Source organism: Branchiostoma lanceolatum, chromosome 10 (assembly GCF_035083965.1).
Source record: "Branchiostoma lanceolatum isolate klBraLanc5 chromosome 10, klBraLanc5.hap2, whole genome shotgun sequence".
NCBI classification, from domain to species: domain Eukaryota; kingdom Metazoa; phylum Chordata; class Leptocardii; order Amphioxiformes; family Branchiostomatidae; genus Branchiostoma; species Branchiostoma lanceolatum.
The window spans coordinates 2,963,286-2,989,558 of NC_089731.1; the positions used below are offsets into that span (position 1 = coordinate 2,963,286).

Below are 26,273 nucleotides of genomic sequence, written 5' to 3' on the forward strand. Positions count from 1 at the left end.
TGTTTGTGTAGAACCCAGACATAGTGTTGGTACAATACCTGACCATGTATTTACTTGTTTATATGTTTGTTTGTGTAGAACCCAGACATAGTGTTGGTGCACTACCTGACCATGTGTTTACCTGTTTGCTAATGTTTGTGTAGAACCCAGACATAGTGTTGGTACACTACCTGACCATGTGTTTACTTGTTTATATGTTTGTTTGTGTAGAACCCAGACATAGTGTTGGTGCACTACCTGACCATGTGTTTACTTGTTTATATGTTTGTTTGTGTAGAACCCAGACATAGTGTTGGTACAATACCTGACCATGTATTTTACTTGTTTATATGTTTGTTTGTGTAGAACCCAGACATAGTGTTGGTACAATACCTGACCATGTATTTTACTTGTTTATATGTTTGTTTGTGTAGAACCCAGACATAGTGTTGGTGCACTACCTGACCATGTATTTACTTGTTTATATGTTTGTTTGTGTAGAACCCAGACATAGTGTTGGTGCACTACCTGACCATGTATTTACTTGTTTACTTGTTTGTTTGTTTGTGTAGAACCCAGACATAGTGTTGGTGCACTACCTGACCATGTATTTACTTGTTTATATGTTTGTTTGTGTAGAACCCAGACATAGTGTTGGTGCACTACCTGACCATGTATTTACTTGTTTACTTGTTTGTTTGTTTGTGTAGAACCCAGACATAGTGTTGGTGCACTACCTGACCATGTATTTACTTGTTTATATGTTTGTTTGTGTAGAACCCAGACATAGTGTTGGTACACTACCTGACCATGTGTTTACTTGTTTATATGTTTGTTTGTGTAGAACCCAGACATAGTGTTGGTGCACTACCTGACCATGTGTTTACTTGTTTGTATGTTTGTTTGTGTAGAACCCAGACATAGTGTTGGTGCCCTACCTGACCATGTATTTACTTGTATTTACATGTTTATATGTTTGTTTGTGTAGAACCCAGACATAGTGTTGGTGCACTACCTGACCATGTGTTTACCTGTTTGCTAATGTTTGTGTAGAACCCAGACATAGTGTTGGTACACTACCTGACCATGTATTTACTTGTTTATATGTTTGTTTGTGTAGAACCCAGACATAGTGTTGGTGCACTACCTGACCATGTGTTTACCTGTTTGCTAATGTTTGTGTAGAACCCAGACATAGTGTTGGTACACTACCTGACCATGTATTTACTTGTTTATATGTTTGTTTGTGTAGAACCCAGACATAGTGTTGGTACAGTACCTGACCATGTATTTACTTGTTTATATGTTTGTTTGTGTAGAACCCAGACATAGTGTTGGTACAGTACCTGACCATGTATTTACTTGTTTGTATGTTTGTGTAGAACCCAGACATAGTGTTGGTGCCCTACCTGACCATGTATTTACTTGTATTTACATGTTTATATGTTTGTTTGTGTAGAACCCAGACATAGTGTTGGTGCACTACCTGACCATGTGTTTACCTGTTTGCTAATGTTTGTGTAGAACCCAGACATAGTGTTGGTACACTACCTGACCATGTATTTACTTGTTTATATGTTTGTTTGTGTAGAACCCAGACATAGTGTTGGTACAGTACCTGACCATGTATTTACTTGTTTATATGTTTGTTTGTGTAGAACCCAGACATAGTGTTGGTACACTACCTGACCATGTATTTACTTGTTTGTATGTTTGTGTAGAACCCAGACATAGTGTTGGTGCCCTACCTGACCATGTATTTACTTGTATTTACATGTTTATATGTTTGTTTGTGTAGAACCCAGACATAGTGTTGGTGCACTACCTGACCATGTGTTTACCTGTTTGCTAATGTTTGTGTAGAACCCAGACATAGTGTTGGTACACTACCTGACCATGTGTTTACTTGTTTATATGTTTGTTTGTGTAGAACCCAGACATAGTGTTGGTGCAATACCTGACCATGTATTTACCTGTTTATATGTTTGTTTGTGTAGAACCCAGACATAGTGTTGGTACACTACCTGACCATGTATTTGATTGTTTACATGTTTGTTTGTGTAGAACCCAGACATAGTGTTGGTACACTACCTGACCATGTATTTACTTGTTTATATGTTTGTTTGTGTAGAACCCAGACATAGTGTTGGTGCACTACCTGACCATGTATTTACTTGTTTATATGTTTGTTTGTGTAGAACCCAGACATAGTGTTGGTACACTACCTGACCATGTATTTACTTGTTTATATGTTTGTTTGTGTAGAACCCAGACATAGTGTTGGTACACTACCTGAATGTGCCGACTACTGAGGACTCCAAACCCTCCGTTCCCCCCACCATTCCCCTCCGCATCGACTCACAAGAATGGACGAAAGACGAACTCCTCAAGCAGCTCAAGCCCATGTGTGAGTAAAATCTCTGTTACACGTTCAGGACGTTTTCATGACTTTGCCCCTGACCAAGATTAGCCTGATTTGGAAGTTCATAGTTAGCTACTGAAAGTTTACTTTAGGCCACACCAATTTATTTTCTTGGTTAACGGAATAAAAAAAGATTTAAAAAAATGCTAGATTGGAAAAACAACATGAAAACAGAGTCTCAGAGGAATGTTTTTACTTTGATGCACACAGTATCAGGGAGTGAACAGGGTCAGGTGCATGACTTTTTTTGCTAAAATTGAAAATAAAAATCCATTAACCAAGAAATTGAATTGGTGTGGCCTTAGCCAAAGTTGATCTTCTGGACCTAAAATGAATCAAGATTGACTGAGAAAAAGATAATCAGATCCTTAGTGTTGTTACATTTTGTTTGTAGTAATCTCAACAGTAAATTAAAAGATGCCTCTTGATTTGTGAAAAGTTGAGTTGTGGAAAGAAGCCTCCTGATTTTTGTTATTTTGCATTGTAAAATAAACTTTTTTATTCTCATCTGGATGCTTATATTTTCATTTATGCTCTGCAGTTGCAGGAGTCAAGGTCGGAAGTAACAACGACGTGGTGAGTACATATTATGGGTTATATAACATTGTTGGCTATATATCAGATATTATGGGCTATACCACAATCTAATGGGAGCTCAGGGTATCACAATTATTGGCATGCTTAAATGGTTAGTTCCCATGGACATTGCACAAACAAAAATATACTTCTAAAGGCATCTTTGCCACAGCTAACTCTATGCCATGTATGCCATGTAGAAGTAGTATACTTGTATACCGTGAAGAAGTTTCATCATACATGATTTATAGTGTAGTGGCTGTAGTAGGGGTTTGAAGTAGGGGTTGGAAGAAGTGGAGTGTAGTATTAAGTATTATATAGTGTAGAGTGTAGTATTGAGATAGAATTTAGTGTGTCAAGTATTTAGACTAGAAAGTCACATGCTGTATTGTTATATATTGTCTGTCTGTCCTTTCATGTTACATGTACTTGCAATTAGCCTACGGGCAAGAACTTGCAATAAACTTATTTATTAAAACTTTGAACAGTTGTTATTGAAGATTGTTGTTGTTGATGAAGCTAAGGGTGTTTTTGTGTTTCCCCTGTGCTAAGAGTGAAGCTAAGAGTGTTTGTGTGTTTCCCCTGTGCTAAGAGTGAAGCTAAGAGTGTTTGTGTGTTTCCCCTGTGCTAAGAGTGAAGCTAAGAGTGTTTGTGTGTTTCCCCTGTGCAGAGCGAGACGATTGAGGCTGTCGTGGAGAAGTTACTGGACAACAAGGCGCCCAAACCCCAGCCTAAGACAGTCACGCACGCCTGCGTCTGTGCTAAGGATGGGGCCGGGACCAAGCAGAAGTGCGGTCACACTCCCCACCGAATCATCTCGCCCAAGGTCGAGAGTACGCGTTCCGAGATGGACAGTCCTGCGGGCATGGGCGGCGACACGACCCCCGACCTCCCGGCCCAGCCCGCGCCAACCGTAGTGAATATGATCGGCAAAGTTCCCAATGGTCTCGCCGCGCGGAACGGCGCGGTCGTTAACCTGAACGGCCTGGGGGGTCCGAGCGGCGTGCACAACGGGATGTTTTCCAGCGGGATCGCGGTGACGGGGATTAGCACGAGTGGTTCGATAGTCAGCGCAAATCTCTTGTGTGGAGTTCCCGTGCTGCCCGGGTACACCACAGCGGCGGAGGACCAGATGCCGACGTCCGTCGTGACCCCCCTCCCCACCGGCATGGTGTCGATGGTTCCCCAGTCCTCGCACAACGTCGCCATTTCCACCGCCGATGGAGGTATAGTATACTTAGTCTAGTATAGTATGATATCAGATTTGAATTCCAGAGAATACTCTAAGTGCAGTTAAATTTGTGTGGTTTTTATTTCATGCTAGGGAGAAAATGGAGTGTTTGCGGTGTTGTTCAGTTCGTGGCAGTGCTATAGTCACATACTGCTACAGTATTGGACAAAAACGTTTGCATTGTTTTAAAGTTTGCGGTGAAGCGGTCGCCGCAAAAACCGCGAACACTAAACAACAGCGAACATTTCTGCATTTACAGTACTGTAGTTATATTTATTATAGTTATAAGTATTGGAAAGTCTTGATGTCATAGTTGTGAACGAGCGTGTTAAATCAGCCTTGAGCTTCCATGAGGCCTGTTTTTGTTTGCTGAATAAATCTGTCATTTATTAATTCAGGTAGCGCCATGGTTTTCCACCACGCGACCGTCACCCAGCCGAACACCGTGCCCATGGTTCTGAACGGCATTGCGGCGTCAGCCCAGGGTTGGTCCGTAAAGGTCGAGAACGAACTTCCTCCCGTCAGTGCGGCGGCGGCGGCGAACACGCACAGCCCGGGCATGAACCACGCCATCAACACAAGATTCCTCGCTTCGCAGAACTCGTTCGACCTCCCGCCCTCATCCATGCTCACCATCTACGAGTCCAACGCGCTGGCGGGCCAGGCCCTAGTTGGCCACGCTCTCCCGGGCCAGACTCTGGCAGAGGCAGCCCCCGTGAGTCGCTACAGCTTGAACCTCGACACGATCCACGGCGAGGGCCACGCTATGACGGCACCATCCACCCCCAGTAGGGCCCCGCGTAGCTTCACTGGGGGGGGATTCAGCCGTAAGATGGCTCTCGACGCCAAGGGCTTCGTCAAGCGGAGCAAGAGCCTGGACGAACAGGTTCTGCAGACGAGTAACCATGGCAACCACCATGCCACCCCAAACGGGTTCGTCCTGGAGGGGGCGGGCGTGGCACAAGGGGGGGACCGGCAGCTACTCTTTGCTCAGGACATGACAAGTGCAATAGGGGGGGACGCGGTGGGGGGGTTGAACAGTGGCAGTTTCGGAGAAGGGCTAAACCAGGGGCACCCCTACCCCCCGCCCGACTACAAGACAGCAGTCGCCATGAACGCTGGGACCCGCGACACCATGGGGTCTCCCACGGTAGTTTCCTCCGCAGGGGACGGTCAGCTGACCTCGCCCCTGAGTGAGACCAACGAGTTCGGTTGTCGCGACATCCTTCTCAGCGGGAACAGCGTGATTCCAACGGGCCTGACGCAGGCCAACGGACACCTCTCGCCGCCGCAGAACCTCACCCTTAACCTCAGCACGCTCTCCTCCAACCAGGCGCTAGACAACCTGGACCTGAACACCCCCACCTCCGACGTGGACTTGTCCAACTTCGACGCGTTCGACAACATCATGCTGGATACGCAGCTGTCGGATCTGCTGCCTGAGCTGGAGAACACGGATTCCAGCGACCATGGCAACGACCCGACGGAGAACGGCACGTACGGGCGCGGCGAGAGGTCGGCACGGAGAAGCGAGCTGGTCGGCATCACAGACTTCTCACCGGAGTGGTCCTACCCCGAGGTTTGTTAATTTTTCCTCAGAACTTTTATGTAGATTAATATTTTACAGTTTTTTACTTACGCGAAATGGGACTTGGAACATATGGTAACCTACCCAGAACGCATCTGGCACACATATCTTACGGTCTCGGTTCGGAGTTTTTTTTTACAATTTGGGGCCGACATGACTCGTTCCCAGAAAGGCAATAGCACTTTTCCAAACATCCTTTTTTGGCCAATTCAATGTTTCCGACGGATAGGGGTGCCTTGTCTTTGAACGACAGACAAATTCAATCTTTTCTGTGGAAACGTCATTTTTGGTAAAAACTGTCGTTTTAAGCAATTTTCATCCCCAAAACTGCTATTTTTAGGGCATTCTTCCAAGGCCGCTAGAAGGAAAATAAGAGTTTTCCTAGGATAATGACTGATATGGGAATAAAGGTCATCATTCTGTCTGTGCAATTAGGAAAAATGAAGAAAATCGTGAGGATACGTTTTCCGCAATCCCCGATGGTGTGAAACCATGCAAAACGTACATAGAACGCACGATTCGGGTAATCAGGCGACAAGGCCGCGCTACCGTCATCGCGCACTAATACCAGGAAGTCTTCGCGTGATCAAAACTCTGAAACCGTAAAACGCTACGAAGATCGGGTCTTTCAGGAAATATAAAAGATTACACACTGCTATAGCGATAGCCGAAAAATCGGGAGCCAAAACTTACGAGAAAACCTAGGATTTGCGTCTTGTCTTCATGCACTCTTTAGGTATGCGGTCAAAACAATTCCGAACCGGAACCTTACAACATGGCCTACCCACGAATGTATATAGAACACGTTTGCACAAGGTCTAGGTCGTTTCAATGTGTGCTGTGTAGTTAAAAGCATGTCTAGTTGTTGGAGTGGGTTGAACCATAGATATACGACATATATTTTCTTGGTGTTTGTGTTAAACCATTGTGTATTTGCAAGGGAGTGGGTTAACTTAAACCATGTGTTTTTTCTTGGGTGTTGGAGTTGGGTGTATTTTGTTCTAATGGTTGGGTTAAACCATATATATTTGCAGGGATGTTTGGGTTAAACCATGTCTGTTTGCAGGGTGGAGTGAAGATCCTGGTGACGGGCCCATGGCACTCCAGCACGACTGCGTACAGCTGTGTGTTTGATGACATCAGTGTCCCAGCCAGCCTGGTGCAGAGTGGAGTCCTCAGATGCTACTGCCCAGGTGAGCTGAAATTGCTTGTCTTTATCAGTGTTAACGTTGTTGCCTAGATTGTCCTATACTGCACCACCATAGGCTGGACTGTTGTTACCTCCGTGAAAGAAGGTACTGTACATGTGTTTGGCATGTCTGTTTGTTTGTGTTTCCTTGCTTATTCCCACGTTCTGCATGTAGGTATACCCAGGGGCACTGACAGGAATTTAGGACAAAGGTCCTAGTATAACATATACAGTCAAACCTGCCCAAGGCGACCACCCGGGGGACCGAGCAAAAACGGTCGCGATGGACAGGTGGTCGCAATGAAGAGGATTCCAATCATAACATGTTTCCAGGTCGAGGTGTTGAATACAGTGTACTACGTAGATATGGATGGAAAATTATGTGATTTTAGACAGCATCACCCCCACCAGGTTCAATTCTCATTGACAGAAAGATCTTTAAGTATTCACAATCCGTTTGTATTTACAATGTTTATAGTGGGAACGTTTTATTGAAGCACTTCATGGAGGAATCCATGCTATTCATATATTTTTGTCCGTCAAGGTCTTAAAAACATTTCCGCGAAATCCGACAGCAAAATCGTCACCACACGCTGGAAAAACTCAGTCATCATGGGCAGGGTTTGTGCTCTGTGCGGTCCCAATTCGTGGCGGTCGCGGTCGCGTTGGACGGGTGGTCGCCTTGGGCAGGCCGCTTAATGCTTGTGCCTATGGGGAAAATGTTCGGGACCGAGAAAAAGCGGTCGCCATGGCCAGGTGGTCGCGTTGTAGAGGTGGTCGCCTAGGCAGGTTTGACTGTACTTTCAAACTGTCATTTCCTGTGTTTAGTTTCCTGCTGTACATTGTATATGCATGTCTGTTGCCTTAGGGGAGCCATTGGGAAAATGCATACTACCAGACAGAAACAGCAAGAAATATACTTTCAATAATGAAGAAAACAGTCAAGAAATTCACAAAACTAGATATTTCACTGACGTATGAGATCTTGGATTGTATTGCACTGCACCACTGCTGCATGGCTGGCCTGTTGTAACACAGTGTCATTTTTAACCCTCTGCAGCCCATGAGACAGGCCTGGTGACCCTTCAAGTCGCGGCGAGCGGAGTGCCCATCTCCAAGTCTGTCGTGTTTGAGTACCGGACGCGCAGCGTTCTACAGAGCCCCGGCACCCAGCGAGAGTGGCTCTCCCTTGATGGTTTGTTTAGATTTTCACTAATTCAGCTAATGTGGTTTTCAGATTTTTTACATGAAAATAGCACTGATGGTGAAGTCTATACCTTTGTACATGTAGTTGTCTTTCATCCTATATTTACGCTTCCGGAGAGGGTTATACAGCCATGGTAAAAAGAATTTCCCTGGTACAATGAACCTGTAAATACTGTACATAGCATCTTTCTTCTCTGTCACGACCAGTGGAAGAATAGCTCTTCAGTTACCTGGTTTGAGATCACTTTCAGGTGTTTTTTTTTTAGAGAGGGGAACTAAGGCGCTACACCCCCATGCCCTTAGCATGCACCCCCTTACCATATGCATGGGGTTCAGATTCTCTGACATGCATAAAATTCTGATTAACCAGGGATACAACTAGGTCATGTGTGGCCACAGTCTTCAACTGAGACCTGTCTGACAGTACTTTTTACCCCTCAGGAAGCCATAGAATATTTCATTTGTACACACAATCCCCCGCTTTGTAGCTCTGCTCCTTTGCAATGCTCCACTTTATATTTTTCCCTAGCCAGGTTTGACTGCCTTATGGAAAGCCATCCTGTAAAATACAACTTCAGAGCCCTGGACCACCCACAGAAACCCACAGTGTCAGTCGGCTAAAGAAGTGTTACAAGGGAGCGGTGTCTAAACTGGATGTAATGCATCCTACCTGACTGAAGACTCTACTCTACTCTACTCTACTCTAGAAAACCCTGACTAGAAAACCTCTGACTTCTGTTTCAGAGCGTCAGTTTAAGATCTCCATCCTGGAGAGACTGGAGCAGCTAGAGAACAGGCTGGGTACCAGGAGGGGTGCTGGGCAGCAGGACAGCTCTGGACAGGTGAGTCATGTACAGGTGAGGTAGGCAGGTGGGCTAGGTACAGGTGAAGTAGGCAGGTGGGCTGGGTACCAGGAGGGGGGCCGGGCAGCAGGACAGCTCTGGACAGGTGAGTCATGTACAGGTGAGGTAGGCAGGTGAGGTGGGCACCAGGAGGGGGGCGGGGCAGCAGGACAGCTCTGGACAGGTGAGTCATGTACAGGTGAGGTAGGCAGGTGAGGTGGGCACCAGGAGGGGGGCGGGGCAGCAGGACAGCTCTGGACAGGTGAGTCATGTACAGGTGAGGTAGACAGGTGGGGTGGGCACCAGGAGGGGGGCGGGGCAGCAGGACAGCTCTGGACAGGTGAGTCATGTACAGGTGAGGTAGGCAGGTGGGCTGGGTACCAGGAGGGGGGCGGGGCAGCAGGACAGCTCAGGACAGGTGAGTCAGGTACAGGTGAGGTAGGCAGGTGGGCTGGGTACCAGGAGGGGGGCATGGCAGCAGGACAGCTCTGGACAAGTGTGAAGAAGGCAGATGAGCTTGTGCTGTGTGCTTCTGTGCTTAGCCCCAAGTATATAGTTTCTTGAAGTCTACTGTGAACTTCTAGAAGCTTACACTTAGTCTAGATCCCAGAGACACACAGCATGTTTGCTGACTATTACTAACATCAGTAATGGTAGCACCCCAGAGCTCTATTAGAATTTATATCTGCCAAATGTGTGGACAGTGACTTCAGCTTGAAATTGCTCCAAATTGTGGTGGGACTGGTGGAAAGCAATGAATCACCAAAAGTTAAACATGATTTTGGGTTCAATCTACTAATTTAACTAATTATTCTTCTTAACACTCCAATGAAGTGATGGCAAACTGATTGATAAGACCTGCGTTCCAGCCAGTGTACCTGACAGATACTGGAGTACTGGCTCATTGATATGTCAATCAAGCTGGTGTTATTGATTGATTGATTAATCATTTGATTGACAGGGTTCTGGCCAGGGTACCCAGCACTCCCTGGAGGACCGTCTGATCACCGTGTGCTCCCAGCTGATGACGCGCACCTGGATCAAGCCGGAGGCTGCACTTCCCACCTGCTCCGCTAGGGGGATGACTCTGCTGCATCTGGCGGCAGCATTGGGCTACAGAAGACTCGCTGAGAAGCTCATGGTCTGGAGGTGAGTGGGGGCATCGTTGGCGGGAAATGAGATAGGAGGAAGAGTTTAAATTGAAGGGCCCTACCTTACTTAAAGTTGAAGTGACCCAGGCGTCTTAAAAAGACGCATAGGGGTGGCGCCCATCTCACTTTCTATAGCCCTTGGGCCACACATTTGTGCAAGTTACTACATCAAGGGGCTGGTTTGCTGCTAGTGATGTATGTGTAACTACCATACGCTTTCCCTACCTTACCCTAGACTTTAAATCCCTTTGTACCCAGGCTATGTTTTACTGTATTACGGAGCACGTTTGCTGTTCCTTTCTTTTCTGATATTCACCTTGTTGTCACTGCAGAAGCCAGAGTTCCAGTGTTGTCCTGGAGGTGGAGGTGGACCCACTTAATGTCGACCACTTCAACTGCACACCACTGGTAAGGGCATAGTTCATAGTTCAACTGAACACAGCAAGTAGCGTCATAGTTTACAGGTCATCATATAAATGCACATCAATTGGTGACATACAATTTTCTTTTGATTAATTCAAAATTATGGATTGTACTACCTAATAATTTTGTATTGGCTAAACAGTTTGAAACATGTCTTGCTTGAATAGTTGCATGTATGTTCCATGTACCTGTCTGCAGGAATGGCAAGGTCACACATCGTCCGGGACACAAAATCGACCTTGACCTTCGTCTTCCAAAGACCTACCCACATACCAGATATCATCACAATTCAACTAGTGAGAGGTTTTTGAGATATGCTGACCAGAAATATCCTGAAACACACGCACACAAACAGACCGAGCAAAAACTATATTTATTTTTTATGTTTATTGTTGTGCAGATGTGGGCCTGCGCCATGGGCCACACCGACACGGCATACTTCCTGTGCCAGTGGAACCGTGCCGCCCTGACCGTGCCAGACTCCCTGGGCCGCCTGCCCGCGTCCGTGGCCCGAGCCCGCGGCCACCCCCGCATCGCGGAGGAGCTGGAACTGACCCAGCAGGAAGGTCACCTTCACAGCTTCAAGACTCCGTCGGCCCACACCTCGCCCTTCTCCCCCAGGGGCCTGTCGCTGCCACTCGGCGCGGGACTCCGTTTGTCCCCGCTTGACCCCGATCACTCCCCGTCCTCCGCCTGCTCCACTCTCAGCTCCGCCTCCCCCAACTCCAGCAACCTCTCGCCCAACCAGGACGCAGCGCGCAAGAGCGCCTCCCGGCTCTCTCAGGAGGAACTGCACCTCCTTCTGCAGAGGTCCATCTCCCAGATCAACCCCAACGTCTTAAACTCTAGCGGCAACGTCTTAAACCCAGGCACCAACGTCTTAAACTCCAGCACCAATGTCTTAAGCTCCAGCTCCAACTTCTTCAACGCCAGCACCAACCTCTTAGACCCCAGCCTGGTTAAGATGGAGACAGAGGAAGCCATGCACACAGACCAGCCCAGCCTCTCAGAGAGCCTGCGGTCCAGACACCTGCGACATGCACAAACCACTGGTAAGGGCATAGGTCATAGTTCAATTGGAAACCACTAAGAAGGGCATGGGTCATAGTTCAACTGTACACAGATTATAAGGGCATGGGTCATAGTTCAACTGTATACCACTGGTAAGATGACTGTAAGATTGTCATTAATATGTAATGTATTTTCTGTCTGTCCCTAACTGTTGACTCTCCAATATCAGCTATGATGCCCGAGAGTCAATGTAATGTATTGTAACATTTGCTTATGAATGAATCATGAAACAGAGGCCATGCAGTTGAGTGAGGAAGGTTACGAGAGGGACCTTGACTCCGCGGAGCTACCGCCCTCCCCGCAGCACGACTCCATCCTACTTCTGGCCGAGCGCATCGTCTCGGCGCTCCCGCCACGCTTCATGGATGACCCGGAGATGTCTGACGAGGACTACTCCTTCCTGGACCACACCTACCGGGATGTGAGAACGCCAGGTGAGAATCATGTGTACACACCTGTACATACAACTGTAGTTTCTAGTGAACCTCTGCAGGTTACAGTGCACCTCTGTAGTTTGTAGGGCACCTCTGTCCATAGTTCATAGTACACCCCTACCGAGATGTGAGAAAGCCAGGTAAGTTTGTAGTGTAGTTTGTTATACAATTCTTTACACAGTAGTTTTCTGCACACCTCTATATTGTGTAGTGCACCACTGTAGTTGTGCACTTCTGTAGTTTTTTGTACACTTCTGTAGTTTGTTGTGCACCTCTGTAGTTTGCAGTGCACCTGTAGTTTGTAGGATACCTCAGAGCTATAGTTTGTATTATTTGCTGTTAGGAAAGGCCTGGTATTTATCACCCTGTCCCTCCCTCAGGATCAGTGGACAGTCCTGTTGACCTGGACAGCCCTGACGACTTTCTGGAAGACTTTGCCATTGACCCCCACGACCCCCCGCCGACCCGGGAGGAGTGGTGCGAGTTCCTGAACGCCTCCGGGCGGGTCACAGAGGAACTGCAGAGCTTCACGCTCACAGGTCAGGGTTTACATGTCAAGGAGATGTAGAATATGATCAGTTTTTGGACCTTTCAACCCAAAATCACCTTTACTGTCTAGGTGATTCATTGCTTTTTACCTGGGGAGAGGGGGTGACATTGTATATCAGCAACATGCTATATGCACTCCTCTGTGCTTCTGCTAAGTTTCATGCTAACAAGACACATGTACATTGTGTAGTTTATCTCAAAGTCTCTGGACATTAAATGCAAGCTTACACCACTTTTGTACTTTTGGACAAAGGACACAGCACTGTGACAGCAGGACATGTTGCACAATCACTGCTCTGCTACTGTGGTGTTGTAAAAATGTACACTCAAGCAAGATGTTAGATAATTCAGTTTCACAATTCTTTATATAATGTCTATGTAACCATGGCGACGTGTTCTTCCTCCAGACCAGGAACAGAAGAAGCTGTACCGAGCAGCGGCCGTCATACAGAACGCCTTCCGCCAGTACAAGGTATGTTTTCATTTCAACTTTCATCTTCCGCCAGTACATAAAAGGTATTCTCAACTTTGAATTCATATTCTATGTCTTAAGCGGAGATTTCATTAATGATGATTTCACCCACGACATGTTGGCAACCTTGCAAGTTGTGACTCGCAGACCTCTCATCCTGCTCTACAAGCAGAGCTCATGTTTACTACATTACATGATGTTGTTTACAAAATGTATGTGTACTGTGTGATGATGTTTATGACTTCGCTGTGTGATTATGCCTTGACATGTGTCTTTGTTGTTGTTGTTTGTTTTCCTGCAGAGTCGCCGGCAGCGGCGGCTGCGTGAGATTGAGGCTGCAATTCTGATCCAGAACTACTATAGACGGGTGAGACAGACTTACTAACTAATTAAGTAAACCAGCAAACGTTCTAACTAACCAACAAACTCTCTCTCTCTCTCTATCCAATTTAACGTCTTTTGTTCCCCATCATCTGGGGGTTAGACGTGCTTGCACATGGATGGGGAAGCCCCAGAACTCCTCATCAAGTGCAAGTCCTTTTTGTAGCAAGAGTTTTTACGGCTGGATGCCCTTCCTAACGCCAACCCAAACCCTACTGCTGGGCTTAGGACATGGGAAATGTGTGTTAAGTGCCTTTCCCAAGGGCACAACGTTCTAACTAACCAACAAACTACAGTCGGGTGAGGCAAACTTATATTGCCAGGTTCATTTGACAGCGTCTGTTTTGCTGTTTGTTTGGAATGTATGCATTCATGTTTTTTGTTTGTTTTGAGACAGAGAAGTACTGTATACAGTAACTTATGAATTTATTTTTGTGACAAGACTGAGAAGTATATTGTAAAATCCTTCATTGTCACTGACCGAAATGTAATTTCATGGTAGTCGTTCGCAGTCAAAACAATACTGCTAAGCACAAGCACAAGATGGTGTCAAGATTTCATCACCTCATAAACTACAAATATTAAACCACCATCGAAGAATTATTGTAACTTGACCTTTGCCCTCCCAGTATGCCATGTTCAAGAAGATGAATAGGGCGGCCATCCTGATCCAGAGCCGCTTCCGACGCTACTACGAGCAGAAGAGGTTCCGCCAGCTTTACCGCGCCGCTGTACTCATCCAGAGCTACTTCCGATCCTTTCGCGAACACGAGAGATTCCGGCAGTACCGGCGCGCCGCCATCATTATACAGAAACGGTTCAGGTGTGTGTGAATGTGTGTGACTGTGTGTGTGTGTGTGTGCATGTAAGTGTGTGAATGTGTGTGTGTAGTTGTGTGACTGTATGTATGTGTGTGTGTATGTGTGTGTTTCTAAGGATTGTCTTTGTTTATGTGTGTGCATGTATGTGAGTGTGTGTGTGTGTGTGTGTGAGCTTGTGTATGTGCATGCTTGTGTACATTTATATGTGTGTGAGTGAGTATGATTTTGTGGCATTTCAAAGGAAGTACATATCCACTCTGTAAATAAATTGGTTAATTAAAAGTGAAAGTCTAAGTAATATCTACTTTGTATGAATGTCAGTGTTGTTGACGGAGCAGTATTTAAAGCTTACCTGTCACTCTGTGACCTTCATGTCCCCACAGAGGTCACTGCCAACGGAAGAGGCGTCTTCAGGAGATCATGCAGCAGTACAGACAGAGGTGAGCATCTTAAAGAAACTATTCACAATGTCTTTTAAGACATTGTGAATAGTTCACAATCTTGGAACTCCTATAGACAGACGTATTGTGAACACACTGTGTTTCATAGAGCCATTCCTAAGTCTTAAGACAGTACAGGTAAACTTAAGGTATATGTAGGAATCTTTAAGAAAAGCCATGCAGCATCAGGAAGACTGTCACCTTGCACAGTGCACATGAAAGCTGTTTTTATTGGTTTGACTCTCACACTCCAAAATGATGCCATGAGACTCCAAGTCCTTCACTTTTGATTGCAAACTTGAACCATGTTGCCTGATAATTACAAATTATAGTCCACAATCCGTTAGGATTGGGACTCATAACAGACTTAATGCTTATGGGGGTGGGAGTAGTTTTGTGATGTGTTTTATTCTGTGATAATTTATTCTTCTTTTTAATCCGTTAAAAGTGCTGATTCCATAATATTATTTTGTTATGCTGTAATGAGTTGTGTTATTTGCATGAGGATGATAACAGTCAAGCACATTATTAGCTGATGAGTGCACGTAGCTTGATGATGAGTTCACATAGTTTGATGACATATGTACACATAAAAGAATTATTTTGTTTGATGACTGGCTGATTTTTCTGCCGTTATGCCCATATAGGCCATGCATGCTCTCAGCCTTGCTTAGATTTTGGAAACAAAAAAGGATGTGACAAAATCATGGTAATCATCACTGTTGTTTTTGTTTGCTCTTCTCTCTATCGTTCTGTCACTCACAAACATGTATAGCCTAGATGCTCAGCCTCACCACAGCTAGCCTATAGCCTGTCACCCCAGCCTCACCACAGTTAGTCACTTGTAGCCTATAGCCTAGCACCCCATGGCCAGCCACACCATATACTGGCTTTTTAGATCCTATTCTAAACCTGGTTTGCTTTGAATCATTCAAGGCTGATTTTGCTGATTAATGTTTTTGAAAACAAACAACAGTCTGACTTTATTTGTACCACACAGATATTTAACCTCCGTAATTCCCAACCCTGTTACCAACACAATCCCTGTGTCCTCGGGTAGCCTTAGTAAGGTGATGGTTAAATGGTCTACTCAGCCCTGGCTAGTAAAACCCTAAATTACTTTTTTGAATTTTATTTTCTATTGTATTACTAATTGTTTTACAGTTAGTTACATTGTAGTCCAACCCTGGCCCAACTTGTACCATGTTACAATGCCAACCATGGCCCAACTTGGCACTATGTTTCCATGCCAACTCTGGTACTTGGTTTAAATCTGGCCCCATGGCACCCAGTGTCAAAAAAATTGTTGCCATGCCAACCCTGGCCCCGCCCGGTACCATGCTAACCATGGCCCCACCCAGTGCCATGTTACCATACCAACTCCAGCCCGACCCAATACCATGTTGCCATGCCAACCCTTGCCCCACCCGGTACCATGTTACCATGCCAACCCTGGCCCCGCCCGGCACCATGCTAACCATGGCCCTACCCAGTGCCATGTTACCATACCAACTCCAGCCCGACCCAATACCATGTTGCCATGCCAACCCTTGCCCCACCCAGTGCCATGTTGCCATGCCAACTCTGGCCCCGCCCGATAGCTTGCAGAGAGGATGGCTAACTGTGATGACTGAGGTGCAGGCTCCAATACAGGCAGTTGTGCAGTGTCTCTTTCAAACTTGGTCCCTTAACTGGCTTAAGTTTAACTAACCCTTAACTAAAACGTTTTCTCTACTAATGTTTACACAAACAATGTTTGAATGTGCCTGTTTTTTTCTCAATGCTTGTGACAGTGTCTTGTTGAAAGTCCATTTATTTATTTAGTGTTTTAACCTGTTAACTTGTTATGCTGTTGTAACTACAGTAACTCTTGTTGCTTGATTAAATGTGCTGGGAATGTAGTACATGTAAGACACCAAACTGTGCTATGTTGTCCGTTGATCTTCACACTGTATTTTGTGTTCTCTCTGCTGCCTTAAGTGTGCTCTGGGACTATAGAAGTGTTTTCCTGGTGAGTTTTTCTGACCTATAAGTGCGGAGGTTTTCCTACACTACAAAGTAACTCCAGTTTTCATTTTTCTTGGACTAGGCTGCTCCTGATCTTTTAGTATTTTCTTGATAAAAAAAAACAGATTTTTTTTAAACGAATCATTTTATTAATAGTCAGCTGTAGAACTTTCAAGGGTTTAACCATCTTTTTCAGATATAAACAAAAAAAGATTTTTCAGTGGAACGAAAGCTCATTACACCAAAAAATGTTGACCAGATTTTCACCTGATCCTTTGTCAAGAACAATGACACACACCTTTGGACATGTGACCTCACAGACACATGGCTTCAGTTATGGGTCAAAATTATCATTCTGAAAGCTTTAATTGCAAATCTTTTTCATAGTCATACATTTTTTAAACATGGTCTAACATGCCAGGGAGCCAGATTTTTAACAGAAAAAAACATTTTTGATAAAGAAATTTCTATCTTTGATGCTCTATGTCTGTGCTAACAATAGCATAGCAAACCATGTCTCATCAGCCAAGTCAGCATGTCGTTTGTGTCTGTAATCTGTTTCTGTTCACAACAGATTTTCACCTGACCTATCTTTACTTTACTGTCAATTAAATGCATTAATGAATACACCAAGCATATCACTTGTTAATAATCAATCACGGCAATAGTTGATCATCTGTGCGTGTCCGCTTGTTTCCATGGCGACCATCACCACGGTAACTAACCCTGTGTTCTGTGTACAGACTGCTGGAGCAGAGCTCCCCGGTTGGCTGGATTACGCCCCTTACTGAGTGCATGTGACTGGAATCAGCTGATCTTGTGATGATCATGTGACCTGCATGGGCTGATCATGTGACTGACACGTGGACCAATCAGGCAGCAGCATGAGAAGATGCCAAGTTTGTGTGCTGTGCAGTAAACGTGGACACGGCTAACAATGCAGTATTATTACCTCCCGCAAAGGGCAAATGGCTTTATGTTTTCCTTCTCACTGTTGTATTTGGTTTAACTTAATCTGGAAAGGATGTATAGTAACAAACTTACATTCCATTGACTTAAACTGTTTGTGTTACTGGCATCCAAGCAAGGCAGCTAGCCAGGTATTACTGAGAAATTCTACAGGAGGTTTTCCTTCAGATTAGAAGCAGCTACTGTAGTTCCCAGGGCTGAATGTTGACAGTTGCCTTAGCCCTGACCTCTGACCCCTAAGGTCACACCAGGCAGGCCCTGGGCTGATGACCTTGACCTTTCGTAACGTTCTCGGAAGTGTTGCCAAATTGTTCCGTCACTTGAAGAAAAAGAAAGGCTTTTTAAATCATGTTAAATGCAATTTCATGGCAAAAGGGATGCAAAGAGGCTATTAACCTTAAGCACACTGAAGTAGCCATTTGGCCACCAATTCTCTATTGGTTATGGCGTTAGGCAGTAGGTCAAGGGTTGAACAGGTCATGGGTCATGAACAGGCAGAGTGCAAAGGTCATAAGTAAGGGGAGCCTTTGTGACTAGCTGGCTGTTGGCAGTCATGCTCTCTGCACCAGCTTAACGTTCTATAAACTGGGAGTGTTCCCCACTCTAGGGCTGAACACGGTTTGGAAAAGTCTGAAAATTCCCTCGCAACTGATCAACAAAATTACTGTGCACAAAATTAATTAAATAGAAAGAACCTAAAGATGTAATTATTCGCCTAGCTACCTTCACAAGTACCCCCCTCTTTGCACTTTGTCCCTGTGACCATGTCATTAGTAGCACTGTGCCAATGACCCATACATCTGGCACATTGTAAATAAAGCTCGCTGCATAGACATCACCACTGTACCAGCTAGCACGCCCTGCTGGCCACTGAAGGTACCGGTAGTCCCTTCTCCCCACTATAACATGCAGTGGTAACCTCCTACCTACCATAACATACTGTCAATGGTACTTCATTCTCCCCAATATAACGTACAGTTGTGCTTCCTTCCCACTATTACTAACATACAGTGGTACACTTTTGTACTCCCTACTATAATCTATGACGGTACCACCTCCCCACTATAACGTGCAATGGTACTTCTTACTCCACATTATAACATACAGTGGTACCTCCTAATCCCCACTATAGCATACAGTGGTACCTTATTCCCCATACTATAACATACTATGGTACTTCCTGCTCCCACTATACCATACTGTGGTACTCCTCACTATAGCCAATAGTGGCACTTCTTACAACTATAACATACAATGGTACCTCCTACTCCCAACTATAACATACTGTGGTACCTACTCACTATAGCGTACAGTGGTACCTACTCCCACTGTAGCGTACAATGGTACTTCCTACACTATAACCTACGGTGACAATCACTATATCTTACCCAGGAAAGTCACGGTCCTGTCTGTACATATGGCATGTGGACCGAGGCATGCTCTACATGCACACGATTAAAACGATAAAGATAGATTGTATGACTGGTGGTTTATCAACCGGGGTCAGCAGAATAAGTATTTAGAAGATGCAAAGATATTTAGAGCAAAGAAATTATGTAAAATGTTGTTGAGACAGTGATATTATGTGTAAGAGATGTTTAGCTAGTCCTGTAAGTCACTGAATGTTGCTTTTGTCATATAGTTTTGTACACTATTTTGTTGAGAGGAAGCTTTGTAAATACTTTGCCCCAAAGAGTACCAAATTTATGTGCACCTTCTTCTTTCTTACAGTGCTGGCGAGAAATGCCCAGCATAAGAGTTCCTCGCTGAGCCACTAGGGCAGCGGCGCCTCCTTGCAGCCGGAGGTAGTATTGCAGTTAGACAATGTTCAGAAGATGTTCGGCATGTTTTGTTTTTCTCTTCAGTTTTTTATGAGTACATAAGGAGGGGTGGGGCGATATCAAAACATTCTTACAGTGTAAGGTCGAGCATGGACTATGTTGATATTGTCTTTATGGCCACTATAGGAGCACAAATTATGTTCTAAAGACTTTAGATGAAATTTCCCTGCATAAAGTAAAGCGCTTACCAACAGGCTTTCGATCAGTCCCCTGATCCTTCTCAAGTTATCTGAGGCCTATGTCATGTGACCAGAACAGAAGTGTGACATCAGCAATGAAACCTTGTTGGTAAACGCTGCACTTTGTATACAGAAATAGCTTATAAAATCCTTACAATGTCTTTACCATCACAGAAGAACTTTCACAGGAACATATGGAGTATGATGTTATGTGTAGGAAACACAATGCCAATGACTGATGGATGCCTTCCATCCTTTCAAGTCCTTATCTATTCTCCAGGCAGATGTTGGGGAGGTTAAATTGTTACGTTTTCCTACCTTCCTTTCTCTGTGACAAGTGACCTGAAAAGATGGGCCCTTCCCTTAAAGACCTTGTTGGATTGGGACATTATGCAGATGTTAGGCAGGCATTTTGTCACAGAAAAAAATGCAGCTAGGAAAACGTTACACCTCCCCAAACATCTGCTTGAAGATTAGACCTTTACCTCATCTTCCTGACCTTGTTGTTATAAGCCCTTTCATGGATCCAACTGCTCATGAGCAGGTCAAAGGTGAAAGCCTCTTAGACGTAGACAAAACACGTGTAGACATTGTCATACAAAACAACTGATGGAGGCCATGTATATCTGGACATGTATAAAGCATGGTCAAGACAACAACAACAAGTCAGGTCACCTTTGACCTGGGCATGCGCAGTTGAATCCTTGAACATGCTTATTCTAGAGAGGTTTTGTGGTCAGAGTTGGCCCGAGGAGACAGGAGACTTTGTTGCTAGTTCCAATATTTTCCAGGTTACCTCAAGATATGTTTAACTCACTTTTCATTTCCACTATTTGTGAGGTCACATACAGCAATAGTGCATCATATTTAAAAAGTAGTATGCGATGTGCCAATGGTCACCATTCTATAGGAGGGCTTCTCATATTCAAGTCATAAATACATGGAGTTTAAGAGTAGTGTTAAGCTGGTGTAAACAAAGGGTTAGGTAAGGAGTGTTAAATATAATAAACATATGGCCTCACACCGATGTTTGTAGGCAAGTGTATCATATGGCCTCACCAATGTTTGTAGGCAAGTGTAACATGGCCTCACACCAATGTTTGTAGGCAATTGTAACATATGGCGTCATACTGATGTTTGTAGGCAAGTGTAACATTTGGCCTCACACATGTTTGTAGGCAATATGGTCTCATACAGATGTTTGCTGGCAGGTGTAACATGACCTCACACCGATTTTGACAGTTTGTCACCCAGGATTAGAAGTACATGACTTCCACACCATATCCTCATACAAAGGGTACTTTTGATGTAGACATACATATAATCAGCATTGTGTAAGACTTAGCAATACCTTAACAATGATCTGGTGTTAACGTAAATGTTGTTAACATGTTGATGTGCAATATCTTATCTTAGTGTATATTTTTTCCCTGACTGGTGTTAACCTTCTGCTCGCTGAGGTTGAAATCATGGTGGTGAGAATACTCTCCAACCGGAGGTTAGGCACCGTGTGGTTTTGGACGTTTTTCAGCCGTTTTAATCAGGCTTTCTATGTTGTCGGGTTTTCTTTTGGACAAATGAAAACCAGACAAAATAGAAAGCCTGTTAGAAATGCTTTAGAAAATGCCAAAACCAGCTGAAGCCTAACCTCTGCTTGGAGAACAAGGCGAGGAAGCAGGGAGAAGGTTAACCAGGTCAGAATGTCTTGGCGCCCCGGTAATCTCCAAGCAGATGTAAGATTGCAGCCAACTTTACACCTCTTTTTGCAACGTTTATTACTCTTCTAGTATTATGTTGTTTAGCGCCTCACTTCCTACTAATTTCCAAGCAGATGAAGCGGGCAAATGTTTAAAGAAATATGTGTACTAGAAAAGAGTAGTAAATGTTACAAAAGCAGGCTAAAAACACTGAGGAGCCGGATCCTTACATCTGCTTGGAGAGTAATGCCTCACCACTGCTGTAGGCTTTGGCAGAACATCGGCCAAACTAAGTACCTGGTTAGTCTCTTTCGCAGCCTTCTAGTAGCGCTGCCATTCATTTTTTCGGGGGAGCGCACACTATCTCCCCGGCATAAGAACTTGGCCCATCGGTTGGATATTGTGCATCATCGCTCCCCTGAAAAATAAACACCTGTGCTCCTAGAAGGCTGCGAAGGAGGCTTTTTCTGGTGAGGCGCGAGACATTACAAACAATGGCCTCTTGTTTTGTTGTGCACTAGCCATGAGCTATACAAGTCTAGACGAAAGGTGTTATGTAACTATGTTATTACGTTGCTCTGTACCATGGACATGAGTCTAAGGAAATGGTTTGATGTTAGGGTTTTTATCGTAATCATTGTTTTATGTAAAAGTGATTTACAATTTTTATAGCCTGGTATCCAAATCTATTATAGCTCTATCATAGCCTCTTCGTTCTCTTGCGCAAATGGTGTAAGAGGGCGAATAGACTCGGGAGCTATATAGGTTGGGAAACCAGGCATGTTAAGGCTTGCTGCAGTATGAGAGCGGCAGTGATAAGTTGGTTGTACTGTGATTGTAACGGAAGTTGGTTGTACTGTAGACTTGGGTCACAGTCAAATACAGTATGTGCAACCATCCTCTTTATATATATACTTTGTACCAACTTATTTGTAAAGCACTGTTGCACTGAGTCATCAAGCCATTGCAGTTACACCAAGACGTTTTGTTTTTGTTGAATGTGTTCTGTGTTTTTCTTTCATGATTTTAAAAAGCAGTGAGAGCATTAGTAGAAAACTGTATATAAACATCATATAATGTGTATGGCATAGCTTAACATTTTATGGCTTACCAAGTCTAGTATACCGTTGTGGCCAAAGAAAAGACAGTTGGATTTTCCTGTGTCAAAATTTAGACCTATGTTGTTATTAGTTTTGGTTGCATTGGGTACAAATATACTAGATTCTCCAGTATCAAGTTATGGTCAGGGTTGTGCCTGAGCAGTTTGTCCATGTTACATTCTATGTTCTGTATTTTCTCTACCATGCGTATACATTGGAAGACTCATTGCGCAATTGGGATAGAAGAACAAAAATTCAACTGTCATGTAATTATACTCATCTGTTCTTTGGATTGAAGTGAACTGTCATACCAGACTTTTTGTCCAATGCCGCTGCAGATATAGCAAGTATATAGAGACTGTTACACCCCCCCCCCCTCGCACTGGATACACGTAGGACCCAGCATGGACCATTAAAGACCACTTTCTCTTAGTCTGTTGTGATCATTGCTATGGTGTGGGATAACTGTTTGAAGCATGAACGTTCGTCTGTTTGTTTGTTCCGCATAACAAATACTGTAAATACAGAACTGTTCGCGGTGGATTTATGTTCGCGTTTAAATTCTCAACACTCGTTGGTTTTTAAAAGTCACCTGCAATATGAATCAAGCTAAAGTCATGTAAGGTATCATGTAAGCCACTTTTGTATCTTGTATTATCTTATCAAAAATTAGTATTATCTTGATATTGTAAATGCATTTAAGTTCGCGTGGTTTTGATTTCGCGTTGGTTTGAAGTTCGCGTTTGAGACAATAGTAGACAAGGGGTAAGAGGGCAAACAATTTTGATGCTATTTTAAGCTTACCGCGAAAACTGCGAACAAAGAAACCACCGGGAACATTTCTGCATTTACAGCATTGGCCGAAAACCTGGTGTAAACAATTGATAAAACAAGCTCTCGAAGATAACATGCCTCCGTAATGACCGTGAAATATCTTAGCTTCTTGTGGATTTCTTGTTCATTCTGGTGAATATCTGACGATGGTTCTGTCGTAAGTCTGAACGTGAAGTGTACAAGTGAAACACTAGAGGCGAGTAGAGGGATCGAACCCGGGCCCGCCAGTCCACTGGTCAGTTGGAGGTGCTTGAACCCCAATGTTACACAACTTTTCTTTTTAAGATTCGTCCTCGAATCTCCGGGTTCGATATCCCTGTGCGGCACATTTTGCCAGGGTCGGGGTGGGAACCAGTGAAACACTAGAGGCGAGTAGAAACTGGCTCCCGAGGATCTAACCCACCTGCCCACGTCTGGTCAGTTGGAGGCGCTTGAACCCCACTGTTACACACCGTGATTCAAGCCAACTAGAGTGAGTTATTATTTTGTTTCGTACTGAACCGGACGAAATCCTTAATACTCTCCAAGCAGAGGAGCGGGTAAGGCTGGTTATTGACGTGTTTTTATACTGTTCAAGCAGAGCGGACAAAAAACGGGGCATATGATGAAACGGTCACAGTCTTCCCCACCAACCTCTGCTTGGAGAGTAGTGTTTTAGGCGTTTCTGTTGGACTATTTTGTCATGTTAAGCCCCCCTCTCGCTGGACCCACGGCACGCTGGCGGCGTCGCTGCGTCCTAAACTGGATCTGTGTTACCCTTGACTTTGTAATGGTAATATCATTCAAAACGTACAAGTATATATGAACAAAAGACAACAAAACAGTAATCATATAACGAGTAACGAAATCCTACCCAAGACGTATAAATAGAATGAGAATATTAATACACCGCCTCGGTAAATCCCTTGAGAATGAGGACACATTTTTTCTCACGGAAAAGTCTGGAAACGCGTTTGACGGGCGTCAGTCTGTGGACGCTGCTGCCAGCGAGAGACCACCGTGGAGTCTGAGGTACAAATTTTAGCATAATTCAGAAGTCTATATGTATGTCAAAGTGGTATAAAAGGCCTTAGATTCATTTGGTTCTTTAATAGATATTGGAATTATAGAACGAAAGGACGTATGATGCTATGATAGTATTTAGAGACCGACTGTGGTTTGCGTCGCATGCGAAGTTTGACGAATCCTACCTCAAACTCAATATTTTTGCAAAGTTCTCTGTATTTTGTTGCCACTATACTCATTTCTTATCCGGATCCTGTACTCATAATGTCCTTAAGATATTTCTTGATGTATGTAGATCATCTGGAAATTCATATTTGCTCTAGAAATTATGTGATTATCTGGTGTGGTATAAAGTTGACAGTTTTCTACATAACGTTACATGTCGTTGTGGGGCACGTACGTTTGCTGTTTTGGCCACGCCTCGGGGGCGATGTCTTGCATTCCTACAAGAGGGGTGCCGACAACACTTAACGCTGATTTCAGAAAAACCAATTACGATAAATTTGGTCGCCTCGCTACGAATCACATGAATTAGGCGAGCATGCATGGATCGCATGTTATTTGCGAATTCAGACCCATTTTCGCTAATGCGATAATGGGAAAAAGTGCATCATCTTGCGCATGCTTGCAGACGACATGCCAAACTATTCCTCATGCAGCAAAGGGACCTCGAGTCGTAGCTGCGAACGTACGTACAATTGCAACCCTTATACCACAATAGTCCTCCAGGAGGTGACCCTCCTTCCCAGAGATGATAAGTTGTTGAATAAATCAACATATCTTTGTTCCCAAACAGATTAAATCCAACAATGGAAGATCCCAGCGGTAGCTATGGACAACAGATACCAAAGCAAGAAGAAAAGAAATCATACGTATACATGTGCGGAGAGTGTGGATACAGGACAGCTCGGAAGTATCATTTATCCAGGCACTTAAGAACTCATACAGGAGAGAAGCCCTACAAGTGTGACCAGTGTGACTATTCTGCACCACAGAAATCCTACTTGGACCAACATAATCTCTCTAAGCACTCTGGTGAGAAACCCTATGTATGTAAGGAGTGTGAATTCAAGACAGCTCGAAAGTCTCACTTATCCCGACATGTGAGAATCCATACAGGGGAGAGGCCTTACAAGTGTGACCAGTGCGAATATTCTGCAGCACAGAAATCTAATCTGGACCAGCACCATCTCACACAACACACTGGAGAGAAACCATACATGTGTGGGGAGTGTGGGTACAGGGCAACTCGCAAGTCTCAGGTATCACAGCACATGAGAACTCATCATACAGGGGAGAGGCCTTACAAGTGTGACCAGTGTGACTATTCTGCAGCACGGAAATCTAATCTGGACCAGCATCATCTCATAAAACACACTGGTGAGAAACCTTATGTATGTGAGGAGTGCGGATACAGGGCAGCAATAAAATCGAACCTATCCCGACACATAAGGAGGGCACACTGGAGAGAAACCCTACAACTGTGAGGAGTGCGGATACAGGACAGCTCGGAAGTATCATTTATCCGGTCATATGAGAACTCATACAGAAGACAGGCCCTACAAGTGTGACCAGTGTGACTATTCTGCAGCACGGAAATCCAATTTGGACAAACACCATTTCCTTTCCATAGTACGGTGAGAGCCCCTACACATGTGAGGAGTGTTGATACAGGGAAGCTATAAAGTCTCAGTTATCCCGACACATATGAGAGCCCATACAGGAGGAAAATCCTACAACTGTAGCCAATGTGACTATTCTGCTGGAAGCAGATCTACTCAGTGGACAGACATCTGAAAACACAGCACACCTTAGAGAATGGAGTGTGGAGTACAGGGTAATTCTGAACAAAGTCTTCAAGTTCAA

General features: G+C 44.5%; 2 protein-coding genes across 5 annotated transcripts in view; both read left to right on the forward strand.

Moving 5' to 3' along the window:
• Positions 1–23,000, forward strand: part of LOC136444054 (calmodulin-binding transcription activator 2-like) — a 31,144-nt gene extending 8,144 nt beyond the window's left edge. Inside the window, exons 6-23 of one of the 4 annotated variants that reach the window (XM_066441512.1) lie at positions 2,245–2,386; positions 2,943–2,977; positions 3,648–4,203; positions 4,607–5,787; positions 6,863–6,989; positions 8,046–8,180; positions 8,936–9,033; positions 9,995–10,182; positions 10,517–10,592; positions 11,008–11,659; positions 11,912–12,112; positions 12,493–12,651; positions 13,069–13,133; positions 13,435–13,500; positions 14,144–14,337; positions 14,719–14,775; positions 15,423–15,484; positions 17,526–23,000. In XM_066441512.1, coding sequence (XP_066297609.1) covers positions 2,245–2,386; positions 2,943–2,977; positions 3,648–4,203; positions 4,607–5,787; positions 6,863–6,989; positions 8,046–8,180; positions 8,936–9,033; positions 9,995–10,182; positions 10,517–10,592; positions 11,008–11,659; positions 11,912–12,112; positions 12,493–12,651; positions 13,069–13,133; positions 13,435–13,500; positions 14,144–14,337; positions 14,719–14,775; positions 15,423–15,474 — 3,984 coding nt within the window. In that variant the 3' untranslated portion in view covers positions 15,475–15,484; positions 17,526–23,000. Of the gene's footprint in view, positions 1–2,244; positions 2,387–2,942; positions 2,978–3,647; positions 4,204–4,606; positions 5,788–6,862; positions 6,990–8,045; positions 8,181–8,935; positions 9,034–9,994; positions 10,183–10,516; positions 10,593–11,007; positions 11,660–11,911; positions 12,113–12,492; positions 12,652–13,068; positions 13,134–13,434; positions 13,501–14,143; positions 14,338–14,718; positions 14,776–15,422; positions 15,485–16,755; positions 16,787–17,525 lie in introns of all 4 variants that reach the window. The other 3 variants (XM_066441509.1, XM_066441510.1, XM_066441513.1) reach the window with 3 other exon arrangements.
• A 2,285-nt stretch (positions 23,001–25,285) lies between these two features.
• On the forward strand, positions 25,286–26,048 carry LOC136443844 (zinc finger protein 436-like). Its single transcript, XM_066441213.1, has 2 exons — positions 25,286–25,787; positions 25,861–26,048. The coding sequence occupies exons 1-2, from the start codon at positions 25,286–25,288 to the stop codon at positions 26,046–26,048; spliced, it is 690 nt and encodes a 229-aa protein (XP_066297310.1).
• Positions 26,049–26,273: the final 225 nt, after the last annotated feature.